Source organism: Malaclemys terrapin, chromosome 4, assembly GCF_027887155.1.
Source record: "Malaclemys terrapin pileata isolate rMalTer1 chromosome 4, rMalTer1.hap1, whole genome shotgun sequence".
Classification (NCBI taxonomy): Eukaryota; Metazoa; Chordata; order Testudines; family Emydidae; genus Malaclemys; species Malaclemys terrapin.
This window is the reverse complement of record NC_071508.1, coordinates 113,153,348-113,165,954: the sequence shown is the minus strand read 5'-3', so window position 1 is coordinate 113,165,954 and position 12,607 is coordinate 113,153,348. Positions and strand designations below refer to the sequence as shown.

Genomic DNA, 12,607 nt, shown 5'->3' with positions numbered 1-12,607 from the left:
GGGACTCCAACCATGGTTTTGTAATCAAGTTGGCTGGTCACCCCTCCTCCCAGCTCTCTGAGCAGTAGGACTTCCCAGAATAGTGGTGCTCCTCTGGGCAGTGTTAGTAGGTCACACTTTCCCCTGAATGCACTGACACAGACATGACTAGATGAAGTGGAGGGAGTGGACACAAACTTGGGTGGCACACAGTTTTCCTGAATGGACACCGCACAGCCATGTATAATGGGACCAGATGAGTATATCCTGATTACAAAAACGTGGTTTTCATTGCATTGTGTATAGTGCCTATGGTTTCAACAGATCAGGTCCCAGTCCTACGCACTCTAAAGTCAGTGGCAACATTCTCATTGATTTCAGTATGGCAAATTAGGCCTCTTGACCACATGCCAGCCTTTCTCTCTTAGACTCTCAAAAGGAATATGCTGCTTGTGTGCAGTTGGCTTAGAGCTGAAGACGCACACATTTTTATTTGGAGGTTGGTTGTACAGATGCAGAGGCCCATTTGTTTTCCATGAATGCTTTGTATCTAAACTTAGACTACAAACTTCCTTTCTAAGGGCAATTCTAAATTGTATTTATTTACATGCATTCATCATATGCTTGTTAAAATGTGTATGGGATATTTTTAATCAGTCTCTTTCTAGTCTTACAACGTTCAAACATGCTAATATGGAGGAAAAAAAATAGTTTTCCATCTAAAGTCCAGGGTTTAAACTTTGCTCGTGGCCATGTGGGGAAAAATAGTTTGTAATTAAAGACCGTATACCCAGAAAGGGGCCAAATTAAGATAGCATGGGTAACATCAGTGCTGAAATTTCCTAATGTGTGATGTCTAACACAGGTTTTTATGTGCGAAAGACCTCCTAAGTAGCACTTATTGATGGACAGGTGTCTTAAAGTATTGCAAGTGAGCTACAGAGCGTTTTACCTATAGGTCACCAGTTTGAACCCAGTCCCCTTCAGCAGGGACAGAAAGCTGTTCCCACCTAAAATGGATATTGGCTGATTCCTACATTGGGATGAGTTTGGGTCTTGGTTCCAGCTCCGACATCACAAGTTCACCACCATTATTTGTACTAGTGGACAGACTTGTCAAAGAACTGTTTGAGTCGTAAGGACTTAACTAACATTATCTCTTTCACCAGCAGAAGTCGTCGTTCTCCTTCACCTTCATCAAGGCTGAACTATGCTGGCAGGGCAGTGTGTGTGGGAAGCTTGCCCTGGTGCTGCCCTATATTATAGATAGATGTCATTCACCAGGGTTTTCAATCTGGCAGTCACTCTTTCAACTGGGACTAAATCAACACATCTGAGATGACATTGATGGTTATATGCAAATATTTATTTGCTAATTTACATAAATTGTATAAAATGTCACACTGAGTTGCACAAAACTTGGCAGCAATAACCTTGGACATGCTGGAAGCAAGAGAGAAGATGAAGCTGAGGCTAATAGTTGGGGATAGTGCCGTTTATCAAGAGTGGTTGGTTGTCAGTAATGCTTGAGCCAGGCTGAAAATGCTTGGTTCTTTGAACTGAGTAAAAATCTTGCCCCAGTACCACTGGACATCTGTAACTTAGCAGCACTCTCTGAAAACAGATTTTTCTCCCCCCATTCTAGTAACTTCTAATTCCAGTTTTAACCTTCTATTCTAGATTCATCACATTGCCCACAATGGAGGATTATATAAAAGACCCTTTAATGAAGCTTTTGAGGAAACACCAATGCTGGTTGCTGTGCTGACGTACGTGGGTTACGGTGTCCTCACCCTTTTTGGATATCTGCGAGACTTTCTGCGACAGTGGAAGATCGAGAAGTGTAACCATGCATCAGAGAGAGAGGAACAGAAGGTAGTTGCTGGACAGGCGGGTGGGATTGAGCTGGTGCGCAGTGGCATGTCAGCCAGCAGTACCAATTTAAAATGTTTCTATTTCTAGTCCAAATGGGTGCAAAAAGAACCTGCCAAATATGAGCCTTTGCACAGCTGGTTGGAGTAATCTGCAGACAGTTTGAAACAATAGCACCGAGGTGCTAATTAATTACCTCATAATCTCAATGAAGTGTTAACTCTGAGGCTCACTGATGACCATTTTAATGTCCACACTGGTAATTGTTTCGTTGTCAACCATGTTAACAGAAATATCCAGTTCCTCTGAGATTGAAGATAGAGCTTGAATATCCTCACTTTCCTTTTCTGTCCCAAAACATGACCTCTGAAATGTGGAAATAAATGTTGGGATCATTGAACACTTTTTTGCTGCCCAAATAAGATTATAAGATATACCCTCAGCTAGTGTAAACTGGCATAGCTTCATTGACTTCAGTGAAGCTGCACTGATTTATGCCACTGAGGATCTGGCCCTGTATTTGTGTCTGTAGTAAACAAAAAGCAATACAGGGAGAAAGCATAGAACTGTCAAATTACTGAGGAAATAATTTTTTTCCAAGAAAAGGCTCTAGATTTAGGGGGTCAAATATTGCTTTTGAGTTAGTGTTCAGTGTGATTTATTTTCTTCAAGTGAGGATTAGAGTAGGGTAGCTAAAGTGCATGGGCAAATGTGGCCCATAGCTGCTCTAACCTTCAGTATAGATTTATTGGTCATGAATCACACTCTGTATTCTTCGCTGGATGTTCTCATCAACGTGCTTCATTGCATGCTAGGTTCTATAGTCTCCCTGTGTCTCATCTCTGTTAAAATGGGGGCTGCTACAAGCTCCTTTGTTTTGTGCAACAGTGGAGTTTAAGATGCTTTTCTGGGGAGTAACATTACATAAACTCAGTATGCTTCCTGCCAGGAAGGATGAATAAAATGTCTGTGTCCTCTTCTCTCTCTTTTCATTCCCCCCCACTCCCCCGTTTAAATGTACTTTATTAAGTTACTATCCCCAATCACAAAATGCACCACCTGACAATGCACATGAAATATGGTGTGACAATGCGGTTCTGGTGGAACCCAACTGAGAGTGCCAACTCAGGACAAATTGCTCAAACAGGGCAGTTACAGCCCAAGGCTGGGGTTTTTTCCACCTCTAAGGCAAACCAAACCAGCCAGACTAGGAGGACTTCGGTCTCACCCCCTGGCTAACCGCAAGTCTCACAAGCAATCTCCTTAGACACCCCAGTTTCCCAGTATTACCACCAGTGCCACTCGTTATGGGGACAAATGGTTATGAATACCAATACCCCAGTAAAAGAAAAAGGTTCTCCCGATCCCAAAGGACCAAGCCCCAGACCCAGGTCAATATACAAATCAGATCTTATCCACAAATCACGCTGTTGCCAATCCTTTAGAATCTAAAATCTAAAGGTTTATTCGTAAAAGGAAAAAGGTAGAGATGAGAGTTAGGATTGGTTAAATGGAATCAATTACATACAGTAATGGCAAAGTTCTTGGTTCAGGCTTGCAGCAGCGATGGAATAAACTGCAGGTTCAAATCAAGTCTCTGGAATACATCCCCCGCTGGGATGGGTCCTCAGTCCTTTGTTCAAAGCTTCAGCTTGTAGCAAAGTTCCTCCAGAGGTATGAAGCAGGATTGAAGACCAGATGGAGATGAGGCATCAGCCTTATATAGTCTTTTCCAGGTGTAAGAACACCTTTGTTCTTACTGTGGAAAATTACAGCAAGATGGAGTCTGGAGTCACATGGGCCAGTCCCTGCATACTTTGCTGAGTTACAAGGCGTATCTGCCTTCTCTCAATGGGTCCATTGTATAGCTGATGGTCCTTAATGGGCCATCAAGCAGGCTATGCAGAGCTAATCTCAGCTTGTCTGGGATGTCACCCAGAAGCATAGCATAAGTTTGCCATACAGACAGTATAGAGCCAATATTCATAACTTCAACTACAAAACTGATACACACATATAGACAGCATAATCATAACCAGTAAACCATAACCTTGTCCTAGACACCCAATTTGACCCCCTTTATACCAGATTTGGGTGCCACCACAGGACCTTGGTTGCAACAATGATCTATATGGTCCCAGATTATATCAATAACGTCACATATGGTTGCTGTCCTGCAGAATGTGGAATGCAGTGTCATGCATGACTAAATAAAGGGGATACCCAATCTGTAGGTAGGAGCTGAGGTTGGAAGGATTGGGGTTACAGCATTGAGGTTGGTTACTCAGTGAATGCTAGTGCACAATACAGGGGGATTATCCTGAATATCTATTAGCTAAAGAGATACTGAATTAGGATTCCCTTACTTCAGACGTAATGTATATTTAGAATTTCTGTCCTGAGTAGTCCTTCAGCCTAAATTCTTAATGTTTCCCTGAAATGCATTTGTTTTGGGAGATAACTGGTGACTTGAAACCCTTTGGGAGCATGTATGTGGAGGATGGCCTTGGGAGCCATTCCTCAACATGGTGGATATGGATCTTGTGTTGGGTCATGAGTTGCAGATAAGGCTTTTTTTAATTTAAAAGAGGAATCAATTTGTGGTTGGTTATGAGGGGAGGATCAGGGGATGTGGTGCAATACACTAAAAACAGGAAACTCCCTTTAAAAAAATGTTAGCAGTGATGATGAAATGCCGACCTGGTGCACTTCCTCACATTCATGTCTAGATTGGAGTAGCTGCTCCTACTATAAGGTGAATTTAGTCGAGTGCACGTGACTTCTGGAACAAGTTGTGAGCTGCAAGTACTAGACTGTGCATCAGGCTCCCTCAATCTGCCTAGAAGTTTGGGAGAGCAAGCTGTAATGAACCTGATGTAGAAACCAGTTTCACTTTGTGGGTTAAGGTAGTTTTTTAAAGTTATTGAACACCATTTTGAAGCATTGTTTGTAATGGCTGAGCCATTACAAACATTGAATCTATCTCCCCTTGTAAGTATTCTCACACTTCTTATCAAACTGTCTGTACTGGGCTATCTTGATTGTCACTTCAAAAGTTTTTTTCCTCTTACTTAATTGGCCTCTCAGAGTTGGTAAGACAACTCCCACCTGTTCATGCTCTCTGTATGTGTGTATATATATCTCCAGAATATATATTCCACTCTATATGCATCCGAAGAAGTGGGCTGTTGTCCACGAAAGCTTATGCTCTAATAAATTTGTTAGTCTCTAAGGTGCCACAAGTACTCCTATTCTTTTTGCAGATACAGACTAACACGGCTGCTACTCTGAAACCTGTCATTTTGAAGCAGTGTCCCTTTAAGAAGTTTCAAATATTTAATCTTTCAGGGTCCTGACTAGTTGCCCAGTTGACCCCAGTGGCAAAGAACGGACTTCCTTGTGTAGAGAGGAAGTGACTCTTATTTTATAATTTGAAACTTGTATCATAATGCAAGTAAATCAGTGCTTGATAGAGGCAGTTGGCCTAAAATAGTCTATCCCAGCCTTGATGTCTCTAACAGTATGGAAATAAGAATCTTTTTATTCTCCTCATGCAGATACAAGTGACTGGCAGATTGAACAAAAGCATTGAATTTAGATTTCTGAAGTAATACTTCGTTAATGTTTGTAAGTTACCTGGGAGATGAACAGCACAACATATGGGGATAGGAAGTGTTTGGAAGATCCTGCTGTCTAGGTGACCAACGGGCAATGAGTTTATTATATGTAGTTATTAGTCATACATGTTTGCCATGCTTTATACGGTAAACCCTATCTTAAACAACCACCCAAGGGGTGAGCAAAAAAAGTTGCTTAATACAGTTGGCCATTTAATAGAAGATAGAACAAACTTATACTGGAAATCATGGGTTTACTTCAAAGTGGCTGTGTAATAGGGTATTTCCTAGTTCATTGTAGTTTATAGAGGCATGGGCTAGAATTAGGTCCAAAATGTAATAGTTTTGAAAAAAATAAACTAGTATTAATAGAAATAACTTTTCACCTGGAAAAAAATCAGTTTAATCCCCAAAGTAAATATGTCCTCTTTGCCACCTAACATTTCAGCTTTGTGGTTCTGCACAGAACCAGAAAGTGAAAGGGACTAGATTAATTTGGATTTTCAAACATGTTTTTTTAGTTTGACAGTATCCTTTGGCTTGCCTATAGTATCCTTAGATTTATTGCAGGGGGAGTTAATAACATTCCAGATAAGCCTGATATCCTCTCACTGCTGCTTATATACAGCTCACAAAAGGAGGAAGTGGGACAGATTGTGCTTGTACCGATTCCTAGAAAAATTTTGTTTCTAGCTTCCTTTAAAATATATCCAACTGACATTTCCCTGGTAACTGCTGTTATGAAACACATCCTCTGAGGACAATTAGCAGCTTGTTCTAGGGCATTTAAACTATTGAGAATTTTTGTTAGCCTTTATCAGCTTGAAGGAAGCCTGTCCATGTCTAACATGCAGTAAGCACATACCTTTGGAGCTTACAGCAAACCTGCCCAGTAACTGTGTAAGTTAAATCTGGAAAACCCATATTGCACTTGATAGGTAGGATTGAATGTTACTCCCATTTAAAAGTGATCTGTATGTGACTGACTACTGTATCCCTGGGAATGGGAAGACCTATGGTGGTGGTTGGTGCAAAGCTAAACAGGTAATTGGTATTCATTTCCTTTAAGCTCCAAGGGAAGGGTGGTGATAGAAACCAGCTGCAGGGTATGCTCTGCAGGGTTGGTCTGTCCTTCCCTCTGAGCTAATAGGTTTACACTGGGAGAGCTGTACTGGAGATAGCTCTCCTAGAGGTGAGGGAAGTGGCAATGTTTGTTAGTTGGGAGACTCCATTTTGAGTCAGGTTGACAGGGCTCACTTGTTCAGGTTAGACAAAGGGCTTGTCTAGACAAAGGGCTTGTCTACACAAGAGATTTTTCCAGTTTTTCTGTCTAGTTAAATTACTATGGATATACCAGTGCAACCTCCCCAAGTGGAGACGCTTATTCCAGAAGAGTGGCTTTTTTGGCTTAGCTTAAACTGTTTTCAAAGCAACATAAGCTAATGTGGAAAAAGGCACTCTGATCCTGAAATAGAGATGCCCTCATGGGAAGTTTATGCTGGTATAACTAAGTTTAAATTCATACACTACTTCGTACTGGTATAATTTTTCCCATGTAAACCAGGCCAAGGGTTTGTTCTGACTGGGTTTTTTACTTTATCTGGGAGCTATATTCTTATGAAGCTGCTATGGGAATTTGGTAAGTTAAGTAACTTCAGTTCCTATGGAACCTAAAACTAAAAATAAAATTCTCCTATATTTTTAATGCTCCTGTGTGTCTTTCTGCTTCTATGCCCTTCACAACGTCTGAGGGCATGTCTTTATAATTGGAAAAATCTCTTGTGTAAACAAGTCCTGAGTTTATGGCCCTCAATTCACATACATTAAACTCTAAGGCAGGGGTAGGCAACCTATGGCACGTGTGCTGAAGGCGCACGCGAGCCTATTTTCAGTGGCACTCACACTGCCCGGGTCCTGGCCACTGGTCCGGGGGGCTCTGCATTTTAATTTAATTGAAGCTTCTTAAACATCTTAAAAACCTTATTTACTTCACATACAACAATAGTTTAGTTATATATTATAGACTTATAGAAAGAGACCTTCTAAAAACGTTAAAATGTATGACTGGCATGCGAAACCTTAAATTAGAGTGAATAAATGAAGACTCGGCACAGCACTGAAAGGTTGCCAACCTCTGCTCTAAGGCCTTGGCTACACTTGCAAGTTACAGCGCTGTAAAGCCTCCCCCAGCGCTATAACTCACTCCCCGTCCACACTGGCAGGGCACTTACAGCACTGTATCTCCCTGGGTACACTGCTGCAGGTACTCCACATCTCCGAGAGGAATAACAGCTGCAGCGGAGTGGCTACTGTGACGTTGTGCAGTCTATATGGTTTTATAAAAATATGATAAGTGAATATAATGTAACTGGAATATGCTTCATGCAAAAGGTCTCTTGTTAGGTATCATTACAAAGTTTATAATCTACTGAGTGTAATCATGCTATTTGTATAAATGTACCACTCTTGTATCTAAAACTAGAAATATGAAATATATCTGAGGGCCTATTGTAATTATGTAAAGTGTGGGCCATTAAGGATGGTTTGGAATCTTGATGACTCCCATTGTCTGCAGATGGCTGTATTTACCTGTGAGTCTTCCTGTATGTGTGTGTGCTGGCAAATGAGTAATGAAGTCTTGCAGTGACATGTGATCATGTCACCTGAACTGGAATCCATCTTTAACCTGGTGCCCAGAATTGTGCCCAGGCCTGGAAGGTGTCCAGTCTGAGGAAAAAACTTACTGAAGCATCTCTGAGGGTGAGATTATCTGTATTCAGTTTGATTAGGCATAGATTTGTGCATTTTATTTTATTTTGCTTGATGACTTACTTTGTTCTGTCTGTTACTACTTGGGACTACTTAAATCCTACTGTCTGTATTTAATAAAATCACTTTCTATTTAGTAATTCACTCAGAGTATGTATTAATACCTGGGGGAGCAAACAGCTGTACATATCTCTCTATCAGTGTTATAGAGGGCAAACAATCTATGAGTTTGCCCTGCATAAGCTTTATGCAGGGCAAAATGGATTTATCTGGGTTTAGACCCCATTGGGAGTTGGGCATCTGAGTGCTAAAGACAAGCACACTACTGTGAGCTGTTTTCAGGTAAACTTGCAGCTTTGGGACAAGTGATTCAGACCCTGGGTCTGTGTTGGAACCAGACGGGAGTGTCTGGCTCAACAAGACAGGGTGCTGGACTCCTGAGCTGGCAGGGAAAACAGGAACAGGGGTAGTCTTGGTACATTGGGTGGCAGCTCCCAAGGGGGTTTCTGTGATCCTACCCGTCACAGCTACGACTCACGGGTGTGAGTGTAAATGCTTGCAGCGCTGTACTGATCACCTTGTCAAGTGGCCAATCCTCTCCATTGTTGTGACCCGCTGCAGGAATGCAGAAGTGCTGGTTTCAAAGCTCATACCACAGAGAAAAGCAAACAGTTTGCAGCTGGCTTTGAGGCCTTGGCTACACTGGCGCTGTACAGCGCTGCAACTTGCTGCGCTCGGGGGTGTGAAAACGCACCCTCCCCCGAGCGCAGTGAGTGCAACGCTGTAAAGCGCCAGTGTAATCAGCACTGCAGTGCTGTAAGCTACTCCCCTCGGAGAGGTGGAGTACTTGCAGCGCTGTGAATTCTCAAGTGTAGCCAAGGCCTGAGTGAGTGAGTGAATGAGCAGGAGGCCAGGAGTTCGGAACTTGCAAAATAGACAGCTGGCATGCTCCAAAAAGCACTCTCTCTCCCCCCCACACTCCCTGTCACAATCCACCCCACCCCCCCGTCTTGAAAAGCATGTTGCAGGCACATGAATGCTGGGATAGCTGCCCATAATGCACTGCTCCCAACACAGCTGCAAATGTTGCAAGTGTGGCCACACCACTGCGCTGGCAGCTGTCAGTGTGGACAGTCTGCAGCGCTTTTCCCTACTCAGCTGTACGAAGACAGGTTTACCTCACAGTGCTGTACAGCTGCTAGTGTAGCCAAGGCCTAAGGCACCTAGAGAAAATGACATTTGTGCCCTTTTACAGCTTTATGATGACCCATAAAGACCTGAAGTTCTCTGAAAAGTCTTTTGGGTTTTTGTACACTAGAGATTCATGTCTTAGCTACACAGTCTTTCAGGGAAGAGTATGTGGCAGACTGGTCGGTTCAAATCATGACATTAAATACAAAGCAAGCAAAAGCTAATTAGTTGAGGAGGAAAGTGATTCTTATTCAGACCGTTTAAATTCTGGTTTTGTTACTATTTAACTCAACCCCAGACAGTTGGGAAGAAATGTCCCTTTGTTAAAGACTCAGCACCTCTGCCCTTTCATTTAAAGTCTGACAGCTTCCAGTTTACTTTTCTGGGTCCTCCCAAGGTGACCTCCAGCAAAAACAGGGAGAACACAACTTGACATTCCTAAAGTTCCAAAAAAAAACCCCCAAACAAACCGAGAGAACACTTTTTTAGAAAAAACTGTTCAGATATTCCTTAAATAATATAAAAAGCAGAAGGATCACACAAACATCTTTTTTCTTTTGCTGTTTACCTTTAGGGAGCAGCTGTTGCTTTAATCATTCAGGCAAAGAACAAAAAGCTTTAATAGATGCAGTACATTTTGTGTGGATGGACATGTCCATGTAGCATACAGCATATCATATCCCAGGTGTGCTCGGCTCCTGAATGTGTAAATAAATCCTAAACTGTGTGTGTGCGCCCTAGAAGTGCTGTAGTGCTTTACAGTAGAGAGGTGTCACTGGGCCAAAGAGTTTATAATCTAAGGCCCTGATCCTACAAAGGGGTTGGCAAGTGCAGCATTCTGCTCCTTATTTAAGAATTATGAGACTACAGCTTTGGGGTGACGACATAGAAGGATAGGACTCTGTGTGCACTTGGGAGGCTATTGCACATGATTAGAGGCTTACAAAGTTTTCTGGCTGAATAGAACTAAGTTATGCTAAGCCTCCTTGACAAGATGAGTTTGTTGAGAAAGGGCTTGGCACACAGATGCATAGAGATCAATGCCAGGCTATCGTTAAGTTTTAATTGTCACTATGCATTATGTGGTCAGATTTAAAATACTGTGGTGGAAGAAGCAATGGCTGAATCTGAGCTCGTGGAAATCCTTGTTCCCACTGTCACAGTTCAGGGCAACTGTGCCTGCATTCCTTCTCTGTGGTCTACAAGGGCACCAACTCTTGCGCTTCTGGATTTTAAGCCATTGGTTTTCTTGGATGGAGACCTGCATCTCTTTCCCTTCTGACTGGGTATTTACATGTAAACCACTTCCCTGCCTTCTCTGCCTTAATCCCAGCAAAAGACAATCCACCTAAGGAGATATGCTTTGCTTCCCTCCAAGACAAGTACACTGCCTGTAATTGCTACAGTTACAAGCTACCACACCCTTCATTCTAAGCAAACCTATTTCATTCTTAAGGTCAAAGCAATACAGAGGAAATAATTTTAAAATAATAAAAGAACCTCCATGCATGCTAATAAGCTTACCAGGGATCACTCCAGCTGCAAAATGGGCTCTGGAAGAGGCAGCCTTCAGACTCTACCAGGGCCTTTACTGTGGTTTTGAGTTCATCACACCCTTTGCTCTGAACAAGAAAAACCCATGACTCTGAATCACTCATTTATCCAGTCTGGCTTTTTGAAGAGACCTTGTATAGGTAATCCTCCAGACAATGGATCTCTTCTCGAAGTGCAGCTTGATAACAACCCAAAGCAGTGCGGACTGACACATATTCATTTTCATTATCCGAGTAAGATGCCACCTGCAGAAGGTTGATTTTTCACTTTTGGTGGTTTGGGTTCTGTAGTTTCTGCATCAGTCTTTTGCTCTTTTAAGACTTCTGAAAGCATGCTTCACAACTTGTCCCTCTCAGATTTTGGATGGCATTTCAGGTTCTCAGGCCTTGGATCAAGTACTGTAACTATCTTTAGAAATCTCACATTGGTATCTTCTTTGCGTTTTGTCAAATTTGCTGTGAAAGTGTTCTTAAAATGAACAACATGTGCTGGGTCATCATCTGAGACGGCTATAACATGAAATATGTGGCAGAATGTAGGTAAAACAGAGATAGGGACGTACAATTCTCTCCCAAGGAGTTCAGTCACAGATTTAATTAATGCATTATTTTTAATGAGCGCTATCAGCATGGAAGCATGAAGGGGCATATGAATGTTTAGCATATCTGGCATGAAAATACCTTGCAATGCCGGCTACAAAAGTGCCATGCAAATGCCTGTTCTCACTTTCTGGTCACATAGTAAATAAGAGGAGTGCAGCATTATCTCCTGTAAATGTAAACAAACCTGTTTCTCTTAGTGATTGGATGAACAAGAAGTAGGACTAAGTGGACTTGTAGGTTCTGAAGTTGTACATTGTTTTGTTCATGAGTGCAGTTATGTAACAAAAAAAATCTACATTTGTAAGTTGCACTTTCATGACAAAGATTGCACTACAGTACTTGTATGAGATGAATTGTAAAATCCTATTTTGTGTATCGTTTTTACAGTGCTAATATTTGTAATTTATACACTTTGATTTCAATTACAACACAGAATACAATATATATGAAAATGTTTTTCTACATCCAAAATATATAATACATTTCAATTGGTATTCTATTGTTTAACAGTGCAATTTTTAAAACTGCGATTAAGCATGATAAATTTTTTTTTAGTTACTCGCGAGTTAACTGCGATTAATCGACAGGCCTAATTTGAAGTAGGTCATTTGCATTCCCTACACTCCCAAGTATTTCCTAGGAAATCCACTCCACATGTATTGTCCCAAAAAGTCCTTTGACGTTCCTAAACCAGCAGTGGGCAAACTTTTTGGCCCGAGGGCCACATCTGGGTATGGAAATTGTATGGCGGGCCACGAATGCTCACAAAGAGGGGTGCAGGAGGGGGTGAGGGTTCTGGCTGGGGGTGTGGGCTCTGGGGTGGGGCCAGAAATGGGGAGTTGAGGGTGTGGGAGGGGTCTCCAGGCAGCGGGGCGGGGTGGGTGGGCTTCAGCTAGAGGTGCGGGCTCTGGGGTGTGGATGGGGATGAGGGGTTTGGGGTGTAGGTGGGTGCTCTAGGCTGGAACTGAGGGGTTTGGAGTGTGGGAGGGGGCTCCAGGCTGGGGCAGGGGATTGGGGCATGGG

The 12,607-nt window shown here is 42.3% G+C and overlaps 1 protein-coding gene across 1 annotated transcript in view; it reads left to right on the top strand.

Annotated features, from left to right (window-relative positions):
* SPTLC2 (serine palmitoyltransferase long chain base subunit 2) overlaps positions 1 to 12,607 on the top strand; it is a 129,146-nt gene that overhangs the window by 20,630 nt on the left and 95,909 nt on the right. The window contains exon 2 of the mRNA XM_054025525.1: positions 1,660 to 1,854. Coding sequence (XP_053881500.1) covers positions 1,660 to 1,854 — 195 coding nt within the window. The remainder of the gene's footprint in view (positions 1 to 1,659; positions 1,855 to 12,607) is intronic.